General features: G+C 51.1%; 1 protein-coding gene across 2 annotated transcripts in view; it reads right to left on the bottom strand.

Annotated features, from left to right (window-relative positions):
* FAM20B (FAM20B glycosaminoglycan xylosylkinase) overlaps positions 1-19,112 on the bottom strand; it is a 31,658-nt gene extending 12,546 nt beyond the window's left edge. The window contains exons 1-3 of one of the 2 annotated variants that reach the window (XM_037145596.2): positions 19,072-19,112; positions 6,006-6,514; positions 442-528 (exon numbers count right to left, since the gene is read on the bottom strand). In XM_037145596.2, the coding sequence (XP_037001491.2) occupies positions 442-528; positions 6,006-6,382 (464 nt within the window). In that variant the 5' untranslated portion in view covers positions 6,383-6,514; positions 19,072-19,112. Of the gene's footprint in view, positions 1-441; positions 529-6,005; positions 6,515-18,866; positions 19,046-19,071 lie in introns of those variants that run through there. The other variant, XM_037145595.2, reaches the window with a different exon arrangement.
* Positions 19,113-20,998: the final 1,886 nt, after the last annotated feature.

The following is a 20,998-nucleotide window of genomic DNA, read 5'->3' as shown; positions in this document are numbered from 1 at the left end:
GGACAATAAAATTCATGAAAATGTCATGCTGTTTCTAGCGCATGGGGATAAGCCGGTATCACGTCCCTGAAACAATAACAGGACAGTGTCACCTGGCTCAGTTAACACCCAGTGCAACCAGGACTCCAGTCCAGACTTTGGTTTTCACCCTGCCCTTGTACTTACTAATGACACTGTAGTTCATGAAGCTGACAGAGGGCGGACCAGTAGGACATGACCTAAAAAAGCCTGGAGGTAAGAAACTTTGGTATTACTTCCAGTACCACCCAAACTATGAGGCCCTCGTGCAAATTCAATGGGATCAGCCAATTAGCTATGCCAAGCAGGCAACAGCGAGCCAAAGCTTAGTGCTGCAGCCCCTGACGGAGTCCACACGCTCTCTCTTCCAGGACGTCTTCAAAGGGAAACAAAACACAGGAAGCCCGCCGCGACCAGACCCACCTGTCCAAGTGAAAGGCTGCCACCTCTGCGTTGTGTCTGTCATAACCAGCGTAGGGCTCCCCTTCCACCACGTAGTCTCGGCTGTACCTGCGGAGCGAAGGAGGGGACATGAGCCACGTCAGTCAGCACCACGGGCAACGGCCCGACCGAGTGCCAGCAGGCCTGGATCCACCCGAGTCACTGGGGGACAGGGTGCAATGGAGGAGGAACCAGGGCCCTGCGCCGGCGATCACAGGGGCGCTCAGACACGGGGGAGGTCACCTTTACCCCGTCTAAAAGGCTTCCCGTGTAGTTTGAGCAAGACCCCGAGACAACTTTCTGGGAGGCAAGGACCACCTTCCTATCTCCGAGACAGTGGAAGAGTGGTGCTTAAGAAGTGTTTACTAAAATGTTTATTAGACGAGCCTAAGAAACGAAGGAAAAATGTAATTAAAGTGCTTGTTTACCAGAATGGCTACGGAGAAAGGCTTATGAGAGAAGTTTAAATTTCCTAAGAACAAGCAGTCCTGATACACCCCAGTCTTCATTATCATGTAGGCGGAGGTGCATTTGAAAAAAGCTGAATCCCCACCCTCTGCTTCGCTTTCGGTTTACGAAGACATTAGTAATGGAAGAGACGCTGGCCGCGAGGGGCAGCTGGTATGCGGCTACCTCACCTACCTGGGTCGCCCTGAGCAAAACCCTTCTGTCTGGGACTTGCAGTCCTTACCTACAGTAGGAGGGGCTTGACTGGGAGGTAATTTCTGAGATCTGTTTCACCTCACACTCCACTCTGATGATTTTGCATCATATGCATGACATAAAGGATAATAAAATCTGGCATACTTCTTTCTGCTAATCACAGAAAGAGATACGTGTAAACCTATTAATTAGGAAAAATGAGACACTTAATTCACCTGTGACTTCCACTGTTCACCTGCATTTCCTGGTCCGAAAGGACACCCAGGGGGCTGCCCTGGGCACTGCCAAATGGAAGCGCGCTGAGCATGAAGCCCAGTGCAGAGTTGCTCTGCTAAGGGCACTCGGCCCTCTGGTGCAGCGACCTCCAGCATAAGGGACTTGGAACATGAAGTGAAGGTCGCCCACCAAACGCACTTACCGAGGCAAAGTGGGGAGCGCTAGAAGGCAGCCACGCACCAGCGCCTGGCTGGACCAATTTCTTCCTGGCGTTGCCGACAGGCTCGAAGGCTGGTTTTCGTTCTAAGGTCAGAGCACTCACTATCCAGGTGATCAGGGATCCCACCGGCTCCCTCCAAATTGAAAGCCTCAGTTTTTAAACAGGACAGCAGGCAAAGCTGCCACTTCAAGCGCCTCTCTCTCGTGACAGCAGCTGTTGGCCGGCGTCAGCTGGGGGGCAGGCCTTGGACACTTTGTTTGTCAGGCTCCAGGGGAGCCACAGGGACAGAAGTGGAGACACGCAGTCCGCTCCTCTCTGAGAAAGAGAGCTTTCCAATGTATCGAAAGGCCGCTTGGCAGGGAGTGGAAGACCCCAGAGGGATCCGGGAACTCTGGGGGTGGGCTGGAGAGGGAGGGAGCGGAGGAAGAGGAAGGGCTCAGAGTCAGAAGGAAAGAGCGGCCCTGGAGTTGGACGGTCCGAACCCTCTGCTCCCACTCGGCTGCGTGAACTAGGCCGGTCGGAGCTCTGGGCCTCGTTTTTGCCGTCCGTGAAGGAAGCAGCTGGACTAGCTGAGCTGCGGGGTCCCTCTCAGCACTTCCTAAGACCACCCCTCACTCTGCCCACTCCCAGGCCCCTGCCGTCATGTGCCTTCTGTCACTGCGGCGTGTGCTGTGACAATTCACTTCCAGAATGGGTACGGCTACCCAGAAAAAAAATCACGTCTCTCCTGTCCTCCGCCTCTGGGAGCAGGACAGGGACCAGCGGGCTCCAGTGACACGGGAGCCACGGTGGCTGCTACAGGAAGGGGCAGGTGTCACTTAGCAGTGAGGACCCGGCTCCCCCTCTCAGCTCAGTGATCCATCTCAAGTCCCCAACGTGGCAGCCAAATTCATACAGTAACGGCTAATAAACCACTCCTGCCGCCCCAGTGAGGGCTGTCAGAGTGTGACCAAGGGCAGTACCCGGCACCCACACCAGCACCGAGGGGCCGCTGAGGCCCCGGAACAGAGCAGCGATGCCCTGGGGACTTCCGGACTGGCATCGACGTCCATGAGCACTTAAACGGACACCCCCCCCCCACCCAGCCCACGACAGCGCCAGGCCAATGAGCATGGGTCAGGGTGGTCAGTGACTCAGAGCACTGCCTGCCTTGCAGGGGCCCGTGCAGCTCGCAGGGTCTGGGAGGACACAGGCAGGACAGGAGGTGGGGAGGGAGGAGGGCCAGTCTGACAGAAATCCGGAGCTGGGTCCAGAGGGGAAGACTGGGTGGGGGAGGGCCTGGCCACCAGGCTGTGGGCGCTGGGTTTTGTCTGGTGGGCAGCGAGAAGCCGCTGGATGTCTAAGGCTGGGTAGCAAGGGGATAACACGGGTGTCCATGGGGAAAGAGTAAGAGTGGTGTTCAGCATGGTCTGGAAGAGGAGGCAATGGGCAGGCTGCAGTGCTAGTGAGAGACACGAGAGGAAGCAGCAGCGACTGAGCTTAGGTTACGCTTTTACCTGCGCCCCTGCCCCAGGCACTGTCGGACCTCTGCTCCCGCCACTCGTGCCCCGAGTGAACGCCGTGCAGAACTGCTGGACCGACGCGAACACCACACACCATCAGCACTCGCTGGCTTCTCACCCTTCCTGCTGTCCCGTCTCACCCTCAGCTCTGCGATGTACCAACAGCGGGTATGGAGAGGCTGTCCTCTCATTTAAACACAAAATGCCTGCAATGCCTCTCTCAGCTGATCTCTCAGGCTGTAAAACCACGAGGCCAAGGACCACATTTCAGAACTAAACTGGCGATTTCTGATGGGCCGGCTCCAGGCCATGACGCTGCCAGGAAGGCAGACGCACTGAGAGATCACGCCCCGCAGATGCAAAGCCGGCTCCACTCACTGCTGCGGGGCGACCTTGCCAAGTCGGTTCCTCGCTCCGAGCCTCAGGTGCTCACTCCGGGAAGAGGCACTGCGCCTGCCCACAGTGTGCTGCGGGTTAAAGGCATTAGCAGACAGATTGGTGCAATGCCTGGCCGGTGGTGCCCGTGCGGTGGAAATCACACCCCGAAGCCCACACAACCACACTTTTTCCACAACACCCGCCAACCAGACTTTTCTAGTCTCCAAAACTCTGCTGCGTCTTTCAACTCTCCTAATTCCCACAACTTCCGCACCTCACGCTTCCCGGTGCCAGGTAAACCCAGATCCTGCCGATTTCTGGGACCCCACACAGGAGGTCTCTGGCTGCCTATTATCGCTGAGAGGTGGGCAATGAAGGGCGCGGACCCCACTACCTGGGTCACAGCTGAATTCTGTACATTTTACCCCGTATTCTCCTCCCACTTCATCTAGCAAGACACCCAAAGGTACGTGTTTTAAGTCTTTCAAAAGCTCCACTGAGGAATAAAAAACTTTTAGTACACAGAAAATTTTAGACATTATAAATTTTGAGAATTTTTAGTAACTAATTCCTGGCCAAGAAATATGAGTTGCCATGTTAGCCTATTTCAAATTCATATACTCACAGAAAACTTTAAAAAAATGTTTTTATTCCTCACTGGAGGATACGTTTATTTATTTTAGAGAGAGAGAAGGGGGAGGGGGATGGAGAGGGAGGGAGAGAGAGAAAGAGAAACACCGATCAGTTGCCTGCCATATGTGCCCTGACCGGGAATCGAACCCACAACCTTTTGGTGCACAGGACGACACTCCAACCAACTGTGCCACCCAGCCAGGGTTCACAGAAAACTTTAAAAAAGTTAATTACACTATAGAATTGAAATATAAATGATCTCTGTAGATCCTTAGAGAAGTCCACAGGGGCCACTGTTTAACACATAGTCCACTCTCTGGCTTGAGTTTTGGACTCAGGTAACTAAAATGGCCCAGTTCTCTGCCGATAGCAGGTGAAAGGAACAATGAGATTCCACTGCACACCTACGAGAACGGCCAAAATCCAAAACACAGACACCGCCAAACACCGGTGGGGATGACATAGGGCAACCGAAACTCATTCACTGCTGGTGGGAATGCAGAACGGTGCAGCCTCTGTGGCAGGTCCTGCAAATTAAACATATCCTCACCGGAGGACCCAGCAACTGTGCTCCTTGGTATTTAACCAAATGAGCTAAACACTAGCATCTACACAAAAGCCTGCACATAAATGTTTACAGAAACTTTATTCATAATTGCCGAAACTTGGAAGCAACCGAGATGCCCTTAAGTGGGTGAGTGGATAAGCAAACTGTGGTAATGCAGACTTTAATGGGACAGTATCCAGCAACAGAGATGAGCTGTGAAGCCACAGGAAGACCAGCAGAAACCTCAAATGCATGTCGCTGAGCGAAAGGCGCCGACCTGAAAAGGTGGGATTCCGACCACATGTGCTCTCGGAAAGGCAAACCTATGGAGACAGTACACAGATCTGGGGTTGCTGGGGGCTGCTGGGGGCAGTCGGGAGGGAGGGAGGGAGGGAGGAACAGGTAGAACACAGGGGGTGTCTGGGGCAGGGAGGCCATTCTGCATGAAACTGTAATGGTAGGTACTTGTCATTAGATGTTCACCAAAACACACAGAGTAGACAACACAAAGTGAATCTTAATGTAAACTATGGGTGTCAGTCAATAAAATAATAATGGCTTATCATTTATAACAAATGTACAACACAGTGGAAGATGTTAATAATAGGAGAAAGTGCAGAGGGGGGGAGGGAACACATAGGAGCTCTCTCTACGCGTCCTCCTTGATTTTCCTGTAAACCTAAAAGTGCTTAAAAAAATAAATCTATCAGCCCTGGCTGGTCTAGCTCAGCGGACTGAGTGCAGGCCTGCAAGCCAAAGGGTCGCCAGTTCAACCCCCAGTCAGGGCACACGCCTCGGTTGCAGGCCAGGTCCCCACAGCGGGTCCACAAGAGGCAACCACACACTGATGCTTCCCTTTCTCCTTCCCTTCCCCTCTCTCTAAAAAAATAAAGAAATAAAAAATTTAAAATAAATCTACTAATTAAAATAAAAACAAAAACACCTACATTGGGGGGGAAAATCCTGGGTGAAAGCATCACAGCTTCCCGGACAAAAGGGATTTCGGCCCCTGATCCTGAACCCGCACCCACTCCGGGCCACCCCTCCTCCAAAGCACCGGGTGATCTCGTCTTTCACTGCACACTGTTGGTGACAGTTCCTTCCTGACTCATTTTGTGTCTCCAATATCTGGCACACAGTAGGCTTTTGATAAAGTTAGAAGGACAGCTCTAACTGTAAAGAGTTCAGCCTCATATGAAATCAAATCACGTTCCTATAACCTCCCCCACTCAAAGGCTCAGGGAACATCACGAGCCAGAACAGACTGCGGAGACCTCGGGGCCTACCCTCCCAGTACTGAGGAGAGAACCGAGAGAAGCAACGAAGCCCTTCTATAAACCCTGTCACCAACCCTCCAGCACCATGACCTTCCGGGACGAAGACTTACCGCTTAGGTTTGAAGACCACTTTCTGTCCTCCTTCAAGTATCAGTAAGGCTTTCAACTGTGTCCCTTTATAACCCACATCAGCTTTTACGACTTTCTTGGTGGCCATGGCATGCATGATCGCCCCCAGCTCTGGTGTCTCTTCGGGGTACACTTCCCGGGGAACCACCCACTGGGCCGCGATCTCCCAGGGAGACTGCAAGGTGTGCTCCAGCTTGGGCGCCAGCTCCACCCGCAGGCCAGCCATCATCCGGTGGAAAGCCTTCTGGTCCTCCCGGTTGGCAGCTGACGAGTCCAAGTTGTCAATCAGGAAAACTTTGGTGAAGATAAAGATGACGAGGAGGATTGCTAACAGCACAACCCGCTGCTTCAGCTTCATGTTGGCCTCTTGTCCTCCGCCCGCCCCACTCTCTCTCGCGTGTCGGAGAGCAGGTGGTGGTGGTGGTCAGCAAGGAGATCCCATGACTAGACACACTGGTGCATTTCTTCACTCACGTGACTCCCACAATTCCTGCAAGCCCAAGTGCAAAGAAAAATTCAATCGGAGATTCTGTTCTTCCCTGCTGAAGCTTTTGCAAGCCTGAAATACACTGTTCACCCTTTTAGCCTTGCTGGTCCTATGCTCGAGAAGCCCTAATAATCTAAAATGAACTAGTCCTGGGAAGGACTTCATGGGTAGAACCAGGTACAATGAAAACTTAAAAGCAAGGGCTCCTGTTTTAATGGGACGCAGAGTCACCTAGGAGCCACGTGGACGGCTACAAATTTCTAAGGACCAAAACAAGGAGGAAAAAGCACAACGAAAGTGAAACCTTCAGATATACACAACTTCCTAACTTTCCTTTTTATCTTTCAAAATCCATAAAGGACTTTAGAACATCCAACACCACCAGTATTTGGTAACTTTACAGCTCTTATCTTCTCCCAAGATAAGTTTTACGACACTCTGTAGACAGAAACTCCTACAACAGCCAAGAGGAGTACAGAGGAGACCAGTGACTCCTCCTCTGATCCCAGGTTTCCCACAATCATACCTGCCACATGACACGTGTCGTATCCGCTGATCACGTATTCACATACAACACCCAGACATGTATCTCCACTTAATCAGCTGTCCGCTAACTAAATTTTAAATTAAAATCCCTGCAAAACATGGATAATCAAATCTGGGTGAACTGACTAAAGGAAAAACACATCCCTGCACTATCTGGCTGTTGGCAGAACGTGACTGGAGAGCTGGTGAGACCCGGCACCACGGCAACACGAGTGAGTCTGGACCGCTCGCTCAGGCAGACAGGATGCTGGAGACAGCAGGAAGCGCTGCTCGGAGCGTGGGGCCAACCCCGCTCTGTCAACTCTCAAGCTAAAACAGTCCCAACTCAAGATTCGTGTATGGATGTCCAGGACGTACAATTCGGTGTCACCTGCCTGCTGACAGGCCGCTTCCCACTCACACGCAGGGCCATTTAAAACCAGCACGAGCTTGCCCAGCCACGGGCTTACACAGCGCTGGGCTAAGACAGCGAAGGCAAGAAGGCACCAGGGTGCTGCCCCACTCTCCTCCAACTCATTTAGTGGCTCACACCACACACTGAACAAATAAAGGCCATACAAGAGAGAGGGCAACTGAGTCCACCTGAGACCTCCCCCCGGACTGGAGACCGCCCCCCTAATGAGAGCCGAGACACAGCCAGAAACAGTGCTAGAGCCAGCGGTGGGTTCGGGGGGCCGCCCGGAGGTGAGCCTGCTGACACGCAGTATGCACTCAGTGCCTACCCAACCACGCTTTTCACTTCAGTTTTCAGGAAGTGGAGAGTCAGAGTCAAATTCAAGTTCTAATTACCTCCAGCCACCTGTTCTGTTTCAGCAGCATCATTTCCCAGTGACTACATAACCCTATTAGCTGAAACAAAGGCAATTCAAGTGCATCCAAAATGTAATTGTGATGGTATCGAGACTGGTGTGAAATGCAGTAAAACAGCTCCCTGTGATTACTGATGACAGCAACGCTGGGAGAGCAGATTGCAGAGACGTGTGTTAGTTCCATCGCAACCTAAACCACACCCACACACACACACACAGCTCAGGCTGCAGCGACAAGGCACCTCGTGGTGCCAGCAGTTGCTGCCTCCGCACCTCCAGCCGCAACGACAGCTCTGGCCCGCAGGGGGCAGCCCAACAGCCTTGTACTTCCTCTGAAACACCCCTCAGGACTGAAGAGCGGTTAACCCACAGACTTCTAGGAATGCTGCTCGTTTGACGTAAATAAGAGAAATTCCCTCATGCTCCATAAACCTATCATATGTAAACTTTTAGAATAAAGGTTGGAAATACAGAGGCTTGTTAAAAATCACCACTACAGGAAGTTCTAGCAGCTCCGAAATTCAGACAAAACAAAGTCTCCAACTCTGCAATCTGAGTGTGTGATTTTAGGTTTGAAATCTCATTAACCTTTGGAACAGGCTTCAGAACCCATTCATCACTTCAGGGCTCCAAACAGTTCATCTGCTCAACTGAGAGAGAACTTTTTACCAAGTGAACTGTGAGGACTTCAACTGTTGGAACTGTTTACCTCTGTGGATTAGCAGTGAGGGCAGGTTTAAAGAGGAGGCTAAACAAGTTTCAGTGCCGTGATTAGTCACCACATCCGGGGAGAACAAAGGCACCATTGGCACTGTTCTCTCCAACTGCCCTTCACCGCCACCCCCGTCCGCCAACTCCACTCAGCACCTGCCCCTCCACCTGGGCCACTGAAAGAACCGCCTTCTGGGCCACCAGGTTCTCCCATCCCGGCTGACAGTGCGGCAAAAGAAGCTTCCTAATCAATCATGCACCACGTCTGACTGCTGACCATTATACATTCCTTAGCAAAGAATCAAAGCCCCACCCGACACGGCCCCGGCCACCCACTTGGCTGGGCACCACTGTCTTCTCAGCTTCGACCTAAATGGACCACGAACATGCTCTGGTCACCAGTTCCCCACATGGTTGGCCCTTGCCCTTGTCAATCCTCACACAGGAACTCCCTCAAAATTCCTCTTGCTCCTACTCTTTCTTCCCACCTTGCTTGGTTTAAAAGCCTGGTCTGTCTCTCAAGGGCCATCTCCAAAGCCGTTTTTGGTTCCCCCTCACACTATGACCTCTCCCTCCTTTAGACCACTGCTGAACTACATTCTGCCTCGTCCAGTGTCTCCTTGTGCATAGCTCCAACTTTCCCTCTCAGAACCGTGGCTTCTCGGCAATCCTGGCCATCTTGACATTCCCTCCAGCACCCGACATAGTAAGGAGCCAACCAAACTGCTACAATGAGGCTCTGCAAACACCTTAAGACTTACACTAATCTCCCTCGCTATTTCGTATGGATGAGTGCTGGCTCTCCTTAATCAGCTACCCTCCCTTCTCTGGCAACCTGCTTCTCCACCCGCATTACTGACACTGACGGTTCAGAAGACACAAAGGTATTTAAGAAATCAACAACATGGAGATTACAGTGGGATTTCTACAGAGGTGTATGAGTTTGCAAGACTCCTCCTACTCCAGAAAAAGTGTACGATGTGGATTCGTTCCACCCGCTAATGACGGCACGCTGTACTTCTGCATCCTGGGGAGGGGAGGGCCCCCAAGACAGTCTCTCCAAGGAGTATTATCTCCCTTTCTTGTTTGAGACAGCAGCAGGCCACATGCTCTGCAAACTGGGTTTCTAAGATCCGCACATCAGGCACTAAGGAACTTAAAGCAGCACCACTGGGTGTATTCCAAATCATTTGTGCCAACTTCACCTGCATTCCCGGGAGCCTCTGCCTGCCTTCGCCTCCTCTTATAAATGCCTCCAAGGGTGCAGCACTGTCCAGTTGAATTATGGTCACTCACTTTAATGCTTCTGTTATGTGGAACAGAGCTTACCTCAAAATACAAACAGACTCAAGGTAACAACATAACTCAAAAAATGTTAAGTGTAAAAGAGGCGGCGAAGCCCGTGCCAGTGTGGCTCAGCTGGTCCCGTGCACCAGACAGCTGGGGGTTCTACTCCCTGTTAGGACACATGCCTGGGTTGCGGGTTCAATCCCCAGTCATGGTGGGTATAGGAGGCAGCCGGTCAGTATTCCCCTCTCACATGCAGGGATGTTTGTCTCTCGCAAACCAATAAACACATTAAAAAGATTAAAAGATTTTTAAAAAGAGGCAATTGAAATGGCAGTCTTCACACTAAAAGTTGGCATAGACTCCCAGACTCGCTTTCTGGAAGGTAGACCTCTAGGAAAATTCCTCTAGTAGGAATTTTTCTACTGACCCTGGTTTCGCTCCCAGCTCCACCAGCTAAATGAGGCTTGTTGTGGGGACTGTTTACCTTCATCACACACACACACACACACACACACACACACCCCATCCTACACATGACAAGTTTGGGACTATCAAGGTGTCTGGGAGAAGAGCAACAGATACACAGAAAAGAGTGAGGTTCTAGTGTGAAGTCCTCTGTTCAAGGACCTGGCTGATGTCCGGAGAAACGTGTACAGAAACACGCATCTGTGCAGAGGTCTGTAAGGCACCGTGGGATAAATCTGATGCGTGCGGCTGCTGAGGAACACGAGGACAATGGGCCAGCACTCACCGCCCACCTGCAGGTCCCACGAGCTGCCACAGAGGTTCCCAGCAGTGCCGCTTGAACCTCCCTCTGGTCAGGTGACCACCTCACACGGCTTCCCTAAGGTCAGAGAGAGGAAATCCTAACCTTTGCTCAGAGCAACTACAAGTGAAAGCTTGTAATAAACCTTTTCTGTTTTTAACTCAGTGGCTCAATCAAGCCCTCACCATACTCGGAACATCGCATGCCTGTGAGTGTCAAGTACCACAAGGAAAAAGTTAAGCATGAACATTTCACCGAGGGTGTGACTAACAAAAGCAATTTGTGGCAAAGGGGGTGCAATTTATTATAAAACTAGTATACGATCATCTTTACTCACATAAGCTCCCTGCCCTGGATGCTGAGAAGAAATTACCAGGCCCGTTTTACAAACCTCTTCAGTAATTACTGGTTCCAGCAAACTTCTGAAGGCTTGGTGAGCATTACGAGGTAAGACCTGAATTTAATGAAAAGATTTTGGGTGTCTACAATGACAGACACCAACAAACAACTCCTCCTCTCAGATGGGGGAACCTCTCTTCCTTCCCTCTGAATCTGAGCTGGCTTTGTAATGTGCAGAAGCCAACTTCTATTGGCTTCTGTAACCAACAGAAGTAACCGTGTCAGTTCTGGGCTTCGGCCTTGAGGGACCTGGCAGCTTCCACTTGGGACCTAACGGCTAAACAGAGCAGCTTGCTAAACCGCGGAAGGATGAGGGGCCTATCTGGGCAGAGACGCCTGGCCAGCCCCCAGCTCCTCTGGCCACCCCCGCTGAGACGCCAGACACGGAAGTAGAGCCATCAAGGGCACGGCGGTTCCAGTTAGGGTGCGAACTGAATTCAGCCACACACGTGACCCCAGCCTATACCGTGCGGGCAGAAAATCCAAGCCACTGAGCTCAGCTGACCTACATCATTATGGGAAATAACAAATCATTGCTTTAAGCCACTAAATTTTAAAGTAGTTTGTAAATTCCAACATTCTCACATCTATTCTGTCCATATCAATTGTTTTGGGGACCTTAACAATTTTGGGGGAGAAGACATGGGAAACGGGTTATGTGACAAAAAACAATTCTCTCACGGAGAGGGGAAACATTAAGTTCCCTGTTAAATATAAATAAAGATTGAATTAATACAGTGTCAGGTCATATTTGCACATGATTATTAATGACTTACAGAGTAACAAACTCATTATGAAGGTCATATGCCACTTCTATTTCTTTTGTCTCCATTGACGATGTTTGGGAAAATACATAATTAAGGACTCTTGGAGGTAACAAGAAAAAAATAGAGTCTCTGCTGGATCACTGAGTCCATTTACATGCTCAGAGCAGTTCAGGCCAGCCCCATGCGCAAACTCACACAGCGACACAAGCCCGGCTTGTCCAGCCTGACCTCTATACTTCGACCAACACATAAATAAAAGCAAAAGGCACAACCCTTTAATAACAGAAAACGAGAAGCACACTCACGTTCACCCTGGTCTAACAGGTCCCGTATTCTGACCTTTTGTTTTTGATTGGCAGTGACATGAGAGCATCATGCCGTTATATCGCTAACAGTCCCCCAGGAATAAAGCGGCCTCTCCTGATCATTAGTAGCAATTATTAGCAAAATCAAAAGCACTCAGAAACCCTCCCACCTAGCAACGGGTGCTCCTGTGCACATCCGAGCCTCCTCTACCCAATGGCACCGAGCGTCTGCTTCCCAGCAGCTCCGGGAGACCAGCCCGCCTGCACTGCCACCAGCTGCCCGCCACAGCCGCACGCTACGTGCCTTTTCACCTTCGGGTGGGGGCCCTTCACAGAAACAGCTTAAACCAAATGCCAACGTTAATCAGTATCTGCACAGAGGTTTCCTATCCCTGCTAATTTTCCACTTAAGAAACAGCTTCTTAATTCACCTTCTTGCTCTGAACACAAGCCGGCCTGCGCAGAGGGTGAGGGCACGTGCGTGGGCTCTGGGCACCTGCTGCACCGCGCCCCGCCCCGGGGACTTGTGCACGTGATTTCACTGCTAACCATGCTGCCCCCCACTTTCCTCGTGTAAGAAACAAAGTCAGAACACTATTCGCTAACTCACAGAGTTGTTACAAATGAACGGCGTTACCACATGCACCGTGCCAAAATCGGTGGCACCTGGACAATGAGGAGTGATTGCCCGCTACTCGTTCTCACATCAAAAACCCAGCAATGAAAACTTCCTGAGCGGAAAAGAAAGACAAATTCTTGTCATTCTTTCCCTGGTTCCATGGTCGTCCAGGTTCCAGAGTCCGGGGCTGCCCACACTTGTGGCAGCACTGGGAACTGAACCCTTCCCCGCACTGAGCAGCAGCGAAGCCTGCACTCGGGGAGGCCTTCAGAGCGAGCACCACTGGAGGCGCAGGCTGGGGGGCGCCTCACTCCTCTGACCCACCATTGTCCGTCCGTCCTCTGCAAAGTTCCATTCTACTACATTCGATCTACGTGAAACAGACGGAGAGCAGGAACTTAACGCTATTTCACAAAAAATGTTGCAAGAATGCCTTTCACAACGTTTTTCAGTTTGGAAATTTAGCTGTGTGTTTTAAAGATGAGAACTTGCCATATCCTCAAGCTCTTAAGCCTTAACACAAGGGTGTCAAACTCATTTTCGCCAGGGGTCACATCAGCTTTGCAGGTTGCCTTCAAAGGGCCGAATGTAATTTCAGGACTGTATAAATGTAACTACTTCTTAACGGGGGGCAAGGAGCTCGTGCCAGTGGGTAGAAACAGGTGCAGGGCCGCATAAAATAAGGTGGAGGCCGATTCGGCCCCCACCTGTGCCTTAATGGTCACTTCAAGTTACAGGTGTAGAACATCTAATTCTCGTATCGTCCAAATTGGGCTGAATATTAGAATCTCCTCCATTTCCATTTGCACATACACATTTATTTGTATCTGTAAACTCAGAATCCCTTTCGTGAAATCCCCCAAAAGTCCCTTGTGAGGGAAACCAACGTAAAATGATCACCAGGCACCGATGAAGAATTAAGGTAGCCTTTCTTCCTGAGTGTGAGAATTAAAGTGAAATAAGCAAGTGTTTGTTCCCTCTGAAAAAATTTCATTTCCTGCAACCTGTCCCGTTTAAAGGTGCCCTTGATTTAGAACATCCTCTAACCCTCTTGCCTGAAAAGTGGAAAGAAAATGAAAGTCTTTAGCTCATACTGCTAGTAAGCTGTTCTCCAAAAGTAACACAGGCAGGCTCCCAGATCTAGAAGCGCTGGCAGCGCCTGGGCACGTGCATTCCGTTTTGGACGGGCCAGGAATGATGACCCTTCGCAGGTTCCAAGCATGTCACTGTTCTGCTGTCCGTGTACAGCCATCCAAGGCCATGCTGAAGACTGCACTCCCTACAAATGCAAAATATCGAATTTCAAGTAACATAACCTCTTCCCTCAGATTTTCCTGTTTTCCATCGTTACTGTTCAGTTCACTGTAGTTCTTGCAAAGGTATATACACTGCATGCGATAATCACATCTCCTGTGGTTCAACCTCGTGTTCCGGGGGATTAAGCTGATGGGCCACCAGTCAGCGGAGAAAAAGCCTCCAGCCTGTGCTGTCGGCTGAGTGGCTCCCGCACGATCCCGTGTACACACACACACACATAAACACACTCACACACACCCTTTTGGGGTATGGCTGTCTCCTCCACTATCGTGAGTTCCTTCAGGACAGGGGACATTTGCTCCCTTTGTACTTCCAGGTAAGCTAGCACAGTGCAGGGGGACACGAGAGGTTCCCAAAAAATGCTTGCGGAATAACAGGAGTGAAGATCAAGGGGGGAGACCTTCGGGGTTACAAGAATTTCTTCAGCTCTCTGGTGCCCACATGGCTACTTTTTACAGAGGTAGGGAAACTAAGCCCTGAAATGAATCTAGACATATCGTCTAGTAAAAAAATGCAGAAATAGCAGTTATGTATACAAACGTTATACATTTGACTTTAAATTGCTGCCTCCTGTATACCCTGCTTCCAGCTCTCAAGACAATGCCGTTATCAGCCTGGCCCCTGGCACCGGCTGGGACTGGCAGTCACGATGACCCGGAAGTGCTCACAGAAGACTGGGGACGGCCCAAGTCACTGCCCGGGAGTGGCACAGACAAGGCTGGACCCAGAGTTTCAAGCAGTACCGGCAATGCTTTCTGAAGCAAGAACCAACACCCATTCTTCACATCCTTTTCTTTTTTCCTACAGAGAGGACTACAGGAACATAGATGCACCAGCACAAAGAGCAAGTTCACTATCTAAGCCACAGAGAAGAAACAAGAAACAAGCAAAAGGTCTTTGGGCAGCCAAGACAGTGGTTACAAAGTTCACCCATGAACAGAGAGGAGGCTGCAGACCTCACTAAGCCTGCTTAGCTGTTTTACGTTCAATTCCAGGAAGCAGGGTTCTCTGCCTTGCCACTCCGCAGAGGATCAGAAGCTGCAAGTTAGAAAGAAGGCAGCAGGGACGCTAACGACAGCAAAAGCACAGCTGTCCCACCTCGGAAAGAAGAGGCAGATGGACTATAAAGAGCAGACTCCAGATCTCAATAAGCAGATGGGGCAAACAACTTACATATTTCAATTGCCTCAAAGCCCCACTCCATTACTGTTGGTAACGGATGCTGGTAATGACCTTGAGTCAACAGAACAAAGGTTAAACCACACTGTCTAAAAAGCAAACAAAGCATATCATACACTGTAAAATGTTTTCCACAAAAAGCATTGTTAAAATAAGAATTTCTGCACATAATACCTTATTCCCTAACAATTGTAGACAACATGAAACACTCCCCTATACATACATGACGCAGAAAGCCAGCATTTGAGAGCATGGAATGACAGACTTCGCTGCCTCGCCTGTACTTACTTCTGTCACACATTCATCATGTCACAGTCCTTGACCCCGTTATATAACACACCCAACTGAACAGGCTGTTTACCTCACCAGAAAGTACAGACCCCAAACACACACGAAAGCTTAGTAACCCTTTTTGACGTCAGCTTCCGCTTCTTATACTGGGATGACAGCTGCACCCCTGCCGAGGCTCATCGTGCCCAGAGACAGGCCCTTCCTCTCTTGCTTTTGGGTAAGAAAGATGAAATTACGTTAGAGCTTTGCACCAGTCTCTCCTAGATATGGCCCCACCAGTCACGCTGACATTGTGTTGCTCAGAGGCTAGTTTCAGTTGCAAAGTAAGGTCTTCTGTTCCATACCCCAGGTCCGTGCTAACGAATTCCTTAGTCCTTGGGGGTTACAGAGGCAGTTCAAGGAAGGCAAAGAGAGAGATCATGTGGAATGAGGAGCTGCTGGAGAAGCACGTCAGGGAGAAATAACTCTCCACTCCCACCCCTAATATTAGGGACAAGAAGATGGACAGTCAAGGTCAATGTTACTTGTGTGGCCATTACCAAGAGCTATAGTTCTTCTATTAATGCAAGAAGACTGCCCATCCAACTGCTAAGTTAGCCTAGGCAGAGAAGGCTGCGGTCAAGTCCCTGAAGCCGCACCTGACCAGAGCAGCCACACCTGACCAGAGCACCCCAGGCCACGCCCCTGCTGCAGGTGGCTAGATCGGCAGGCACCCCTGCAATCTAACTCAAGGCAGCTCCAGCAAGTAACACCCTTTACAGGTGCCCACCTTGGCAGCATATTTTCAACGGGAATCTGAAACACATTTTCTTGGCATCTTTTCTTACACAAAAGAGGAATAAGGCAATTCAGTATATGCAGTAGAGTACTTCCCCTTCCTTCATATGTTTTCCATTCATGCCTTCAACTGTCAGATACCGCCTGCACATCTCCTTCGGGCTGTGTGCTGGCAGGTACAGAGAGAAGGGTACCCCCATTATCAACACCATTACAACAAACGGTACCGTCTCCCTGCAACTGTGCTTCTCGTCCCCTCTACAAAACCACAGGGCACTTGGTCCCAGCGTGACCCACACCAGCTGCACAAGACTGTCTCCTTTGTATTATCTGCCACTGTGGCCACAGAAAACAAAGTAGCCTCCTGATTCTCTGTGTGATTGCAGCAATGACCAAGAGACAACCGCTGTGGTCACTACTTTGAAGAGTTACCAATTCAAGGCCCTGGCCAGGTGGCTCAGTTGGTTAGAGCGTGGTCCCCATGGTCAAGGTTGTGGGTTTGATTCCCCGTCAGGGCACATGTAAGAACCAATGATTGCATAAATAAGTGGAACAACAAATCCACATTTCCCTCACACTCTAAAAGGTTTATCTGTTCAAGAGCTGAAGCCTCTGGGTTCAGGGTTTACCACTGAAATGAGGGTCACGCAAAGTGTGGGAACCTGAAGGCAGCCCTGCGAGTTAAAGAAAATTTAACTTAGAAATTCAAAGTTCAGAAAAGATAAAAAGCAGATGCTTTAAGGCTGTGTGAAAGGGCTGGAGTCTACAAATGGAAATCAAGAGAACAGACGAAAAGTTAAGGAGTTATCAACTCCTCATAAAATAATTCTATGACATTAAGGATTAGACGACAGACACAGGAAACGCTGAACTTGCGTGCGGGCGCCTTACTTCCCCCAGCCGCACTGGAGGAAGGCTCCGAGTTCCCAGATCTCTCCCTGTCTTTCACCTCCATCTATTCCTGTCGCTGCACTGCACTGCAAGGCTGAGAGTCTGAATTACTTCTTGGGCGTTTTGATTTTCTGATAAGCACTCTCAAACGTGGAACGGCCGCCTGTGGACTGAGTCCACTGTATGGCTCTGGGGCCAAAGCCCAACACCTTGACAAACTTTAGAAAACGTATTAATTTAAAACAAAACATTCCTTTAATTTTAAATCTACTTTAGACTGGCTCTGAGTCTGGGCAAGCAATCTGGCATCTTTACACCTGTACCTCGGTTTCTGAAAGACACGTCTTGAAGATAAATAACAAGATACAGGGTGGGGCAAAAGTAGATCTACAGTTGGGAGTATGGAAAACAGTCTTCTCGTCTTACTTATTAATTACCATAAACCTGCTTTGGCCCCACCCTGCATGAGAAGTGCTCTAAGGCTTAGCTCAAAGGTCCTGCATAAACTCAAGGGCTCTTTGTACTACACAAGCACACTGAGTTCTTGAGCCCAATTAAAATGTATCAACTCCAATGAAATGCATGAATTTACAACACAAGGGTAGGAATAATTAGTAAACAGCGACCTTAACGACCAGATTACACATTTATAAAGTCCTACAAGTTAAAAGCTAAAAGATCCCACAATTCCTACTTTCTTTTCAAGGTGAGAAATCAAACCGCGGGAGAGAAACTGGCTGGGTGGAGATGATACTGATACCCGGCCCTACACTCAAGTCAGAGTATCAATCAGCTCTCAGTTTCCCAAATTATAAACTCAGCCATCCCAATGATAACGTGGTCAACTGAAGGACTCAGAATTCCGAAACGACCAATCATGCCCTGTCCCCTCTGCTTTCCCTCCAACTTCCTTCTACCCTTCTCTTCCTCCCAAGAGACTCGCAGGTACCAGAAGCCCGATTAGAATGAAACTCATCAGCTCCAAGTCAAGGACGCAGCTGGACAACTGCTTGCATTCATCATTAATGGCAACGTTTAGCTTCTTTCTTAATCGCTGGGCCAGCACACCCGGAAATGAACTCTCAAGCGCAACCCACTCTGGACTACAGTATCATTTCCTCAAGTCGCGCCCCGATGGCGAGCACGGGGTGCAGACCCCGAGGAGACCACCGATCCCTGCACACAGGGGTCACGGTTACCCTGCCCCTCGCTAGGGGCCTGCAGGTCACGCGTGCTTCCGGGCCACCAGATGGGCCCGCGGGGCACGCTATCCTTCCCGGCCGCCGCAACCGGCACCGGCAAGACACAAGGGCGGCAGCAGTGCCAGCTGCCTCACGGGACCCCGTCCAGGCGCCAGGTCTGGTCACTAAGGCGGCCCTGAGCAGCCGAGGTGTCCCCAGGTAAGGCCCGTGCCTCAGGGGAGCCAAGGACACGCCACATCCCTTCAGCCGCGACCACCCGCAGGAGCCCGCCTCCGAGCCGCTGGGGCGCGCGGCCCGAACAGCTCTCCCTCGGGGACCTGCCCGCGGACAGCTCAGGGCACCAGTGCCCGGCCCCTCGGGGAGGCATCTCGTCCCCAGGCGGCCCCGACCCTCCGCACACACTGAGAGGCGCCCGCACTTTCCCGCCCGCTGCGGTGGAGGCGGGGGTCGCGCAACCTCCGCCGCCCCCACGCCGCTCACGCTCACCTGCGGGGCCCTAGGCTCGCTCCATAGCCGCCGGGCCGTGCGGTGCGGCCCGGCCACCCCCACCGCCTCCGCGGAGGGGCCGCCCCACGCCGCGCTCAGCGCCCCCAGCCGTCGCAGCCACCGCCACGGCGGCTCCCGCCTACCCCCGGCCCGGCCATTCCCTGGCCACCTCTCCCCGCGCCTCAGCCGGCAGGCCCACACCCACCCCCGCCTCCGCGGCTCCGGACTGTTGGTACCGTCCTAGCGTAACGCCTGCCCCGCGGCCAATCCGAGGGCTCACTCTCTGAGGCCACACCTCATCCCTCCGGTGGGCGGGCCTATCAGCTGCACTGCGGCCCGCCCCCGATTAACCCTTTCGGTCCCGGGACGGTGCCACTTAACTCCCTCCGCACCAGCTGTAGTCTCTCCTCCTCCCTACCGCCCGCCCTGCCCGCAGAAACTGACCTCTCCCTTCTCTAGCTTTCTCTTTCCTGGATTCCCTAAGCAGCAGTGGTACTGGGGAGTTCGGGGCCCTCTGGTCGAGTTCTATTTGTGAAAAGCAATTCCCTCCTCCTTTTGCATTTTTAATTTGCCTCGACTTCTGCTTCTGCCTATCTCAATGTATCCCCTTGCCCAAAAAAAAGCTGACCTTCCCCCAGTGAGCCCTAGTCGCTCTTCCCTCCTACCAGAGCATAGCTCTCTGCTACATTTAGTTGCATGTAACGAAATTGTGATTACTTTACTGTAATATTAGTTGTTTAACGCGTCTCTTGCAATAGACAGTAAGCCCCATGAGGGCAAGGCTGTCTCGGGTCTCCAATGCCAGACACACTGAGTAGACTCCCGGTGAGTGGTCTGAAAGATTGATTGCCCTTAAGTTGTTTCCTTTCCAATGACTCCATACAGAGCATCCACTGTACAATGCATCCGCGCATTTGTTCACTCTATGCGAAGCTTGGACTTCATGTACCTGCCCCTGAAATTTCATAATGCACGTTGCTCCGTGGGATCAGATAGATGAGTGACAGGACAGACCAAGTTGATGCCTTATTCAGCCTACATAGTTCATTTAGGCAGCAGAGTGTCAAGAAAAAATACTCTTCCTTACAGGATGCATGATTTTGGGGGTGCCACTTACCCTCTCAGAGAATCAGTTCCTCATCTGGAGAATGGGAGTTAATCATGGAGCCTCCTTCACAGGGTTGGTGGAAGGACTAGATTAGGGAATGTGAGCACTCACTCTCCGGAGATCCTGCAGAAGTGACTGGGCTTGACACCAGCCCCGAACAATCTGGTGGGCAGGCAGCCCCTCTGCAGAAAACAATTACCGTGAGAAGAGTACTCAGTCAAGTGCAGGAGAAGTTAGATCAGGCTTGTCTTGAAAGGAGCAGGTCTGAGAGGCATTTTCTGACCACAGAATACATAATCCCTTGGGAAAATGAGCTTGATGGTGACGAGAGTCTTCCTTCCTTCTCTACACAGGAACATCGGTCTGCCTGCGGTCAGCTAATGTTCCTGAACCTCAGTTGCTCGACGTTCAGATCATAAAGCAAAAGGGCAAAGCAACAGTTCCTCCAAGACACTTTATCCCAAAGACCGCTCCTTGCTTGCTGTCACTCAAACTGAGACAGCGAGGCTGGGGAGAAGTCAGTGTGTCCTGGACCCTGAGCTCGCTAATGATCCCCTCTAAGGACATTCAGAGAGGAGGGTCCGTGGCTCCTCTAGGCAGTCCCCTCCAAAATTTCCCATCAGTCAAATCCTTCCAGCCACCCCGCACGCTGCAGACAGACACACTCCCCCCTCTTCTGTCCTCAGCAGTGAGTTTAGGGCCTGCTCTGCCGCCCAGTGAGTTTTCCCCTCACTAGGCCATAGTGTCCATCTCTGTGTGAGTGTATGCACAGCACAGCCCAACGCCTGGCACTCCAGGATGTCAGCTTCTGCCCCCTCCTCCTGACAGGCCCTATTTCCCAGTCAATCAGCAGTCTCTGTAGTCTAGAGGATGCAATCATTTAAGAAGGGGACTCAGCCTTCAAAGAGTTTACACGATAGCACGCAGGAAACAGCTGCAAGGAATACAGGGGCTTAAATTGTGCAGCACAGACTCTGCGATCAATGAAAGAATCGGGTCTGGGAAGACGGTGTGGGTGGGCGCC

This window comes from Artibeus jamaicensis, unplaced genomic scaffold (genome assembly GCF_021234435.1).
Source record: "Artibeus jamaicensis isolate MK-2021 breed Jamaican fruit bat unplaced genomic scaffold, CSHL_Jam_final contig_327, whole genome shotgun sequence".
Classification (NCBI taxonomy): Eukaryota; Metazoa; Chordata; class Mammalia; order Chiroptera; family Phyllostomidae; genus Artibeus; species Artibeus jamaicensis.
This window is presented reverse-complemented; position numbering and strand designations above follow the sequence as displayed.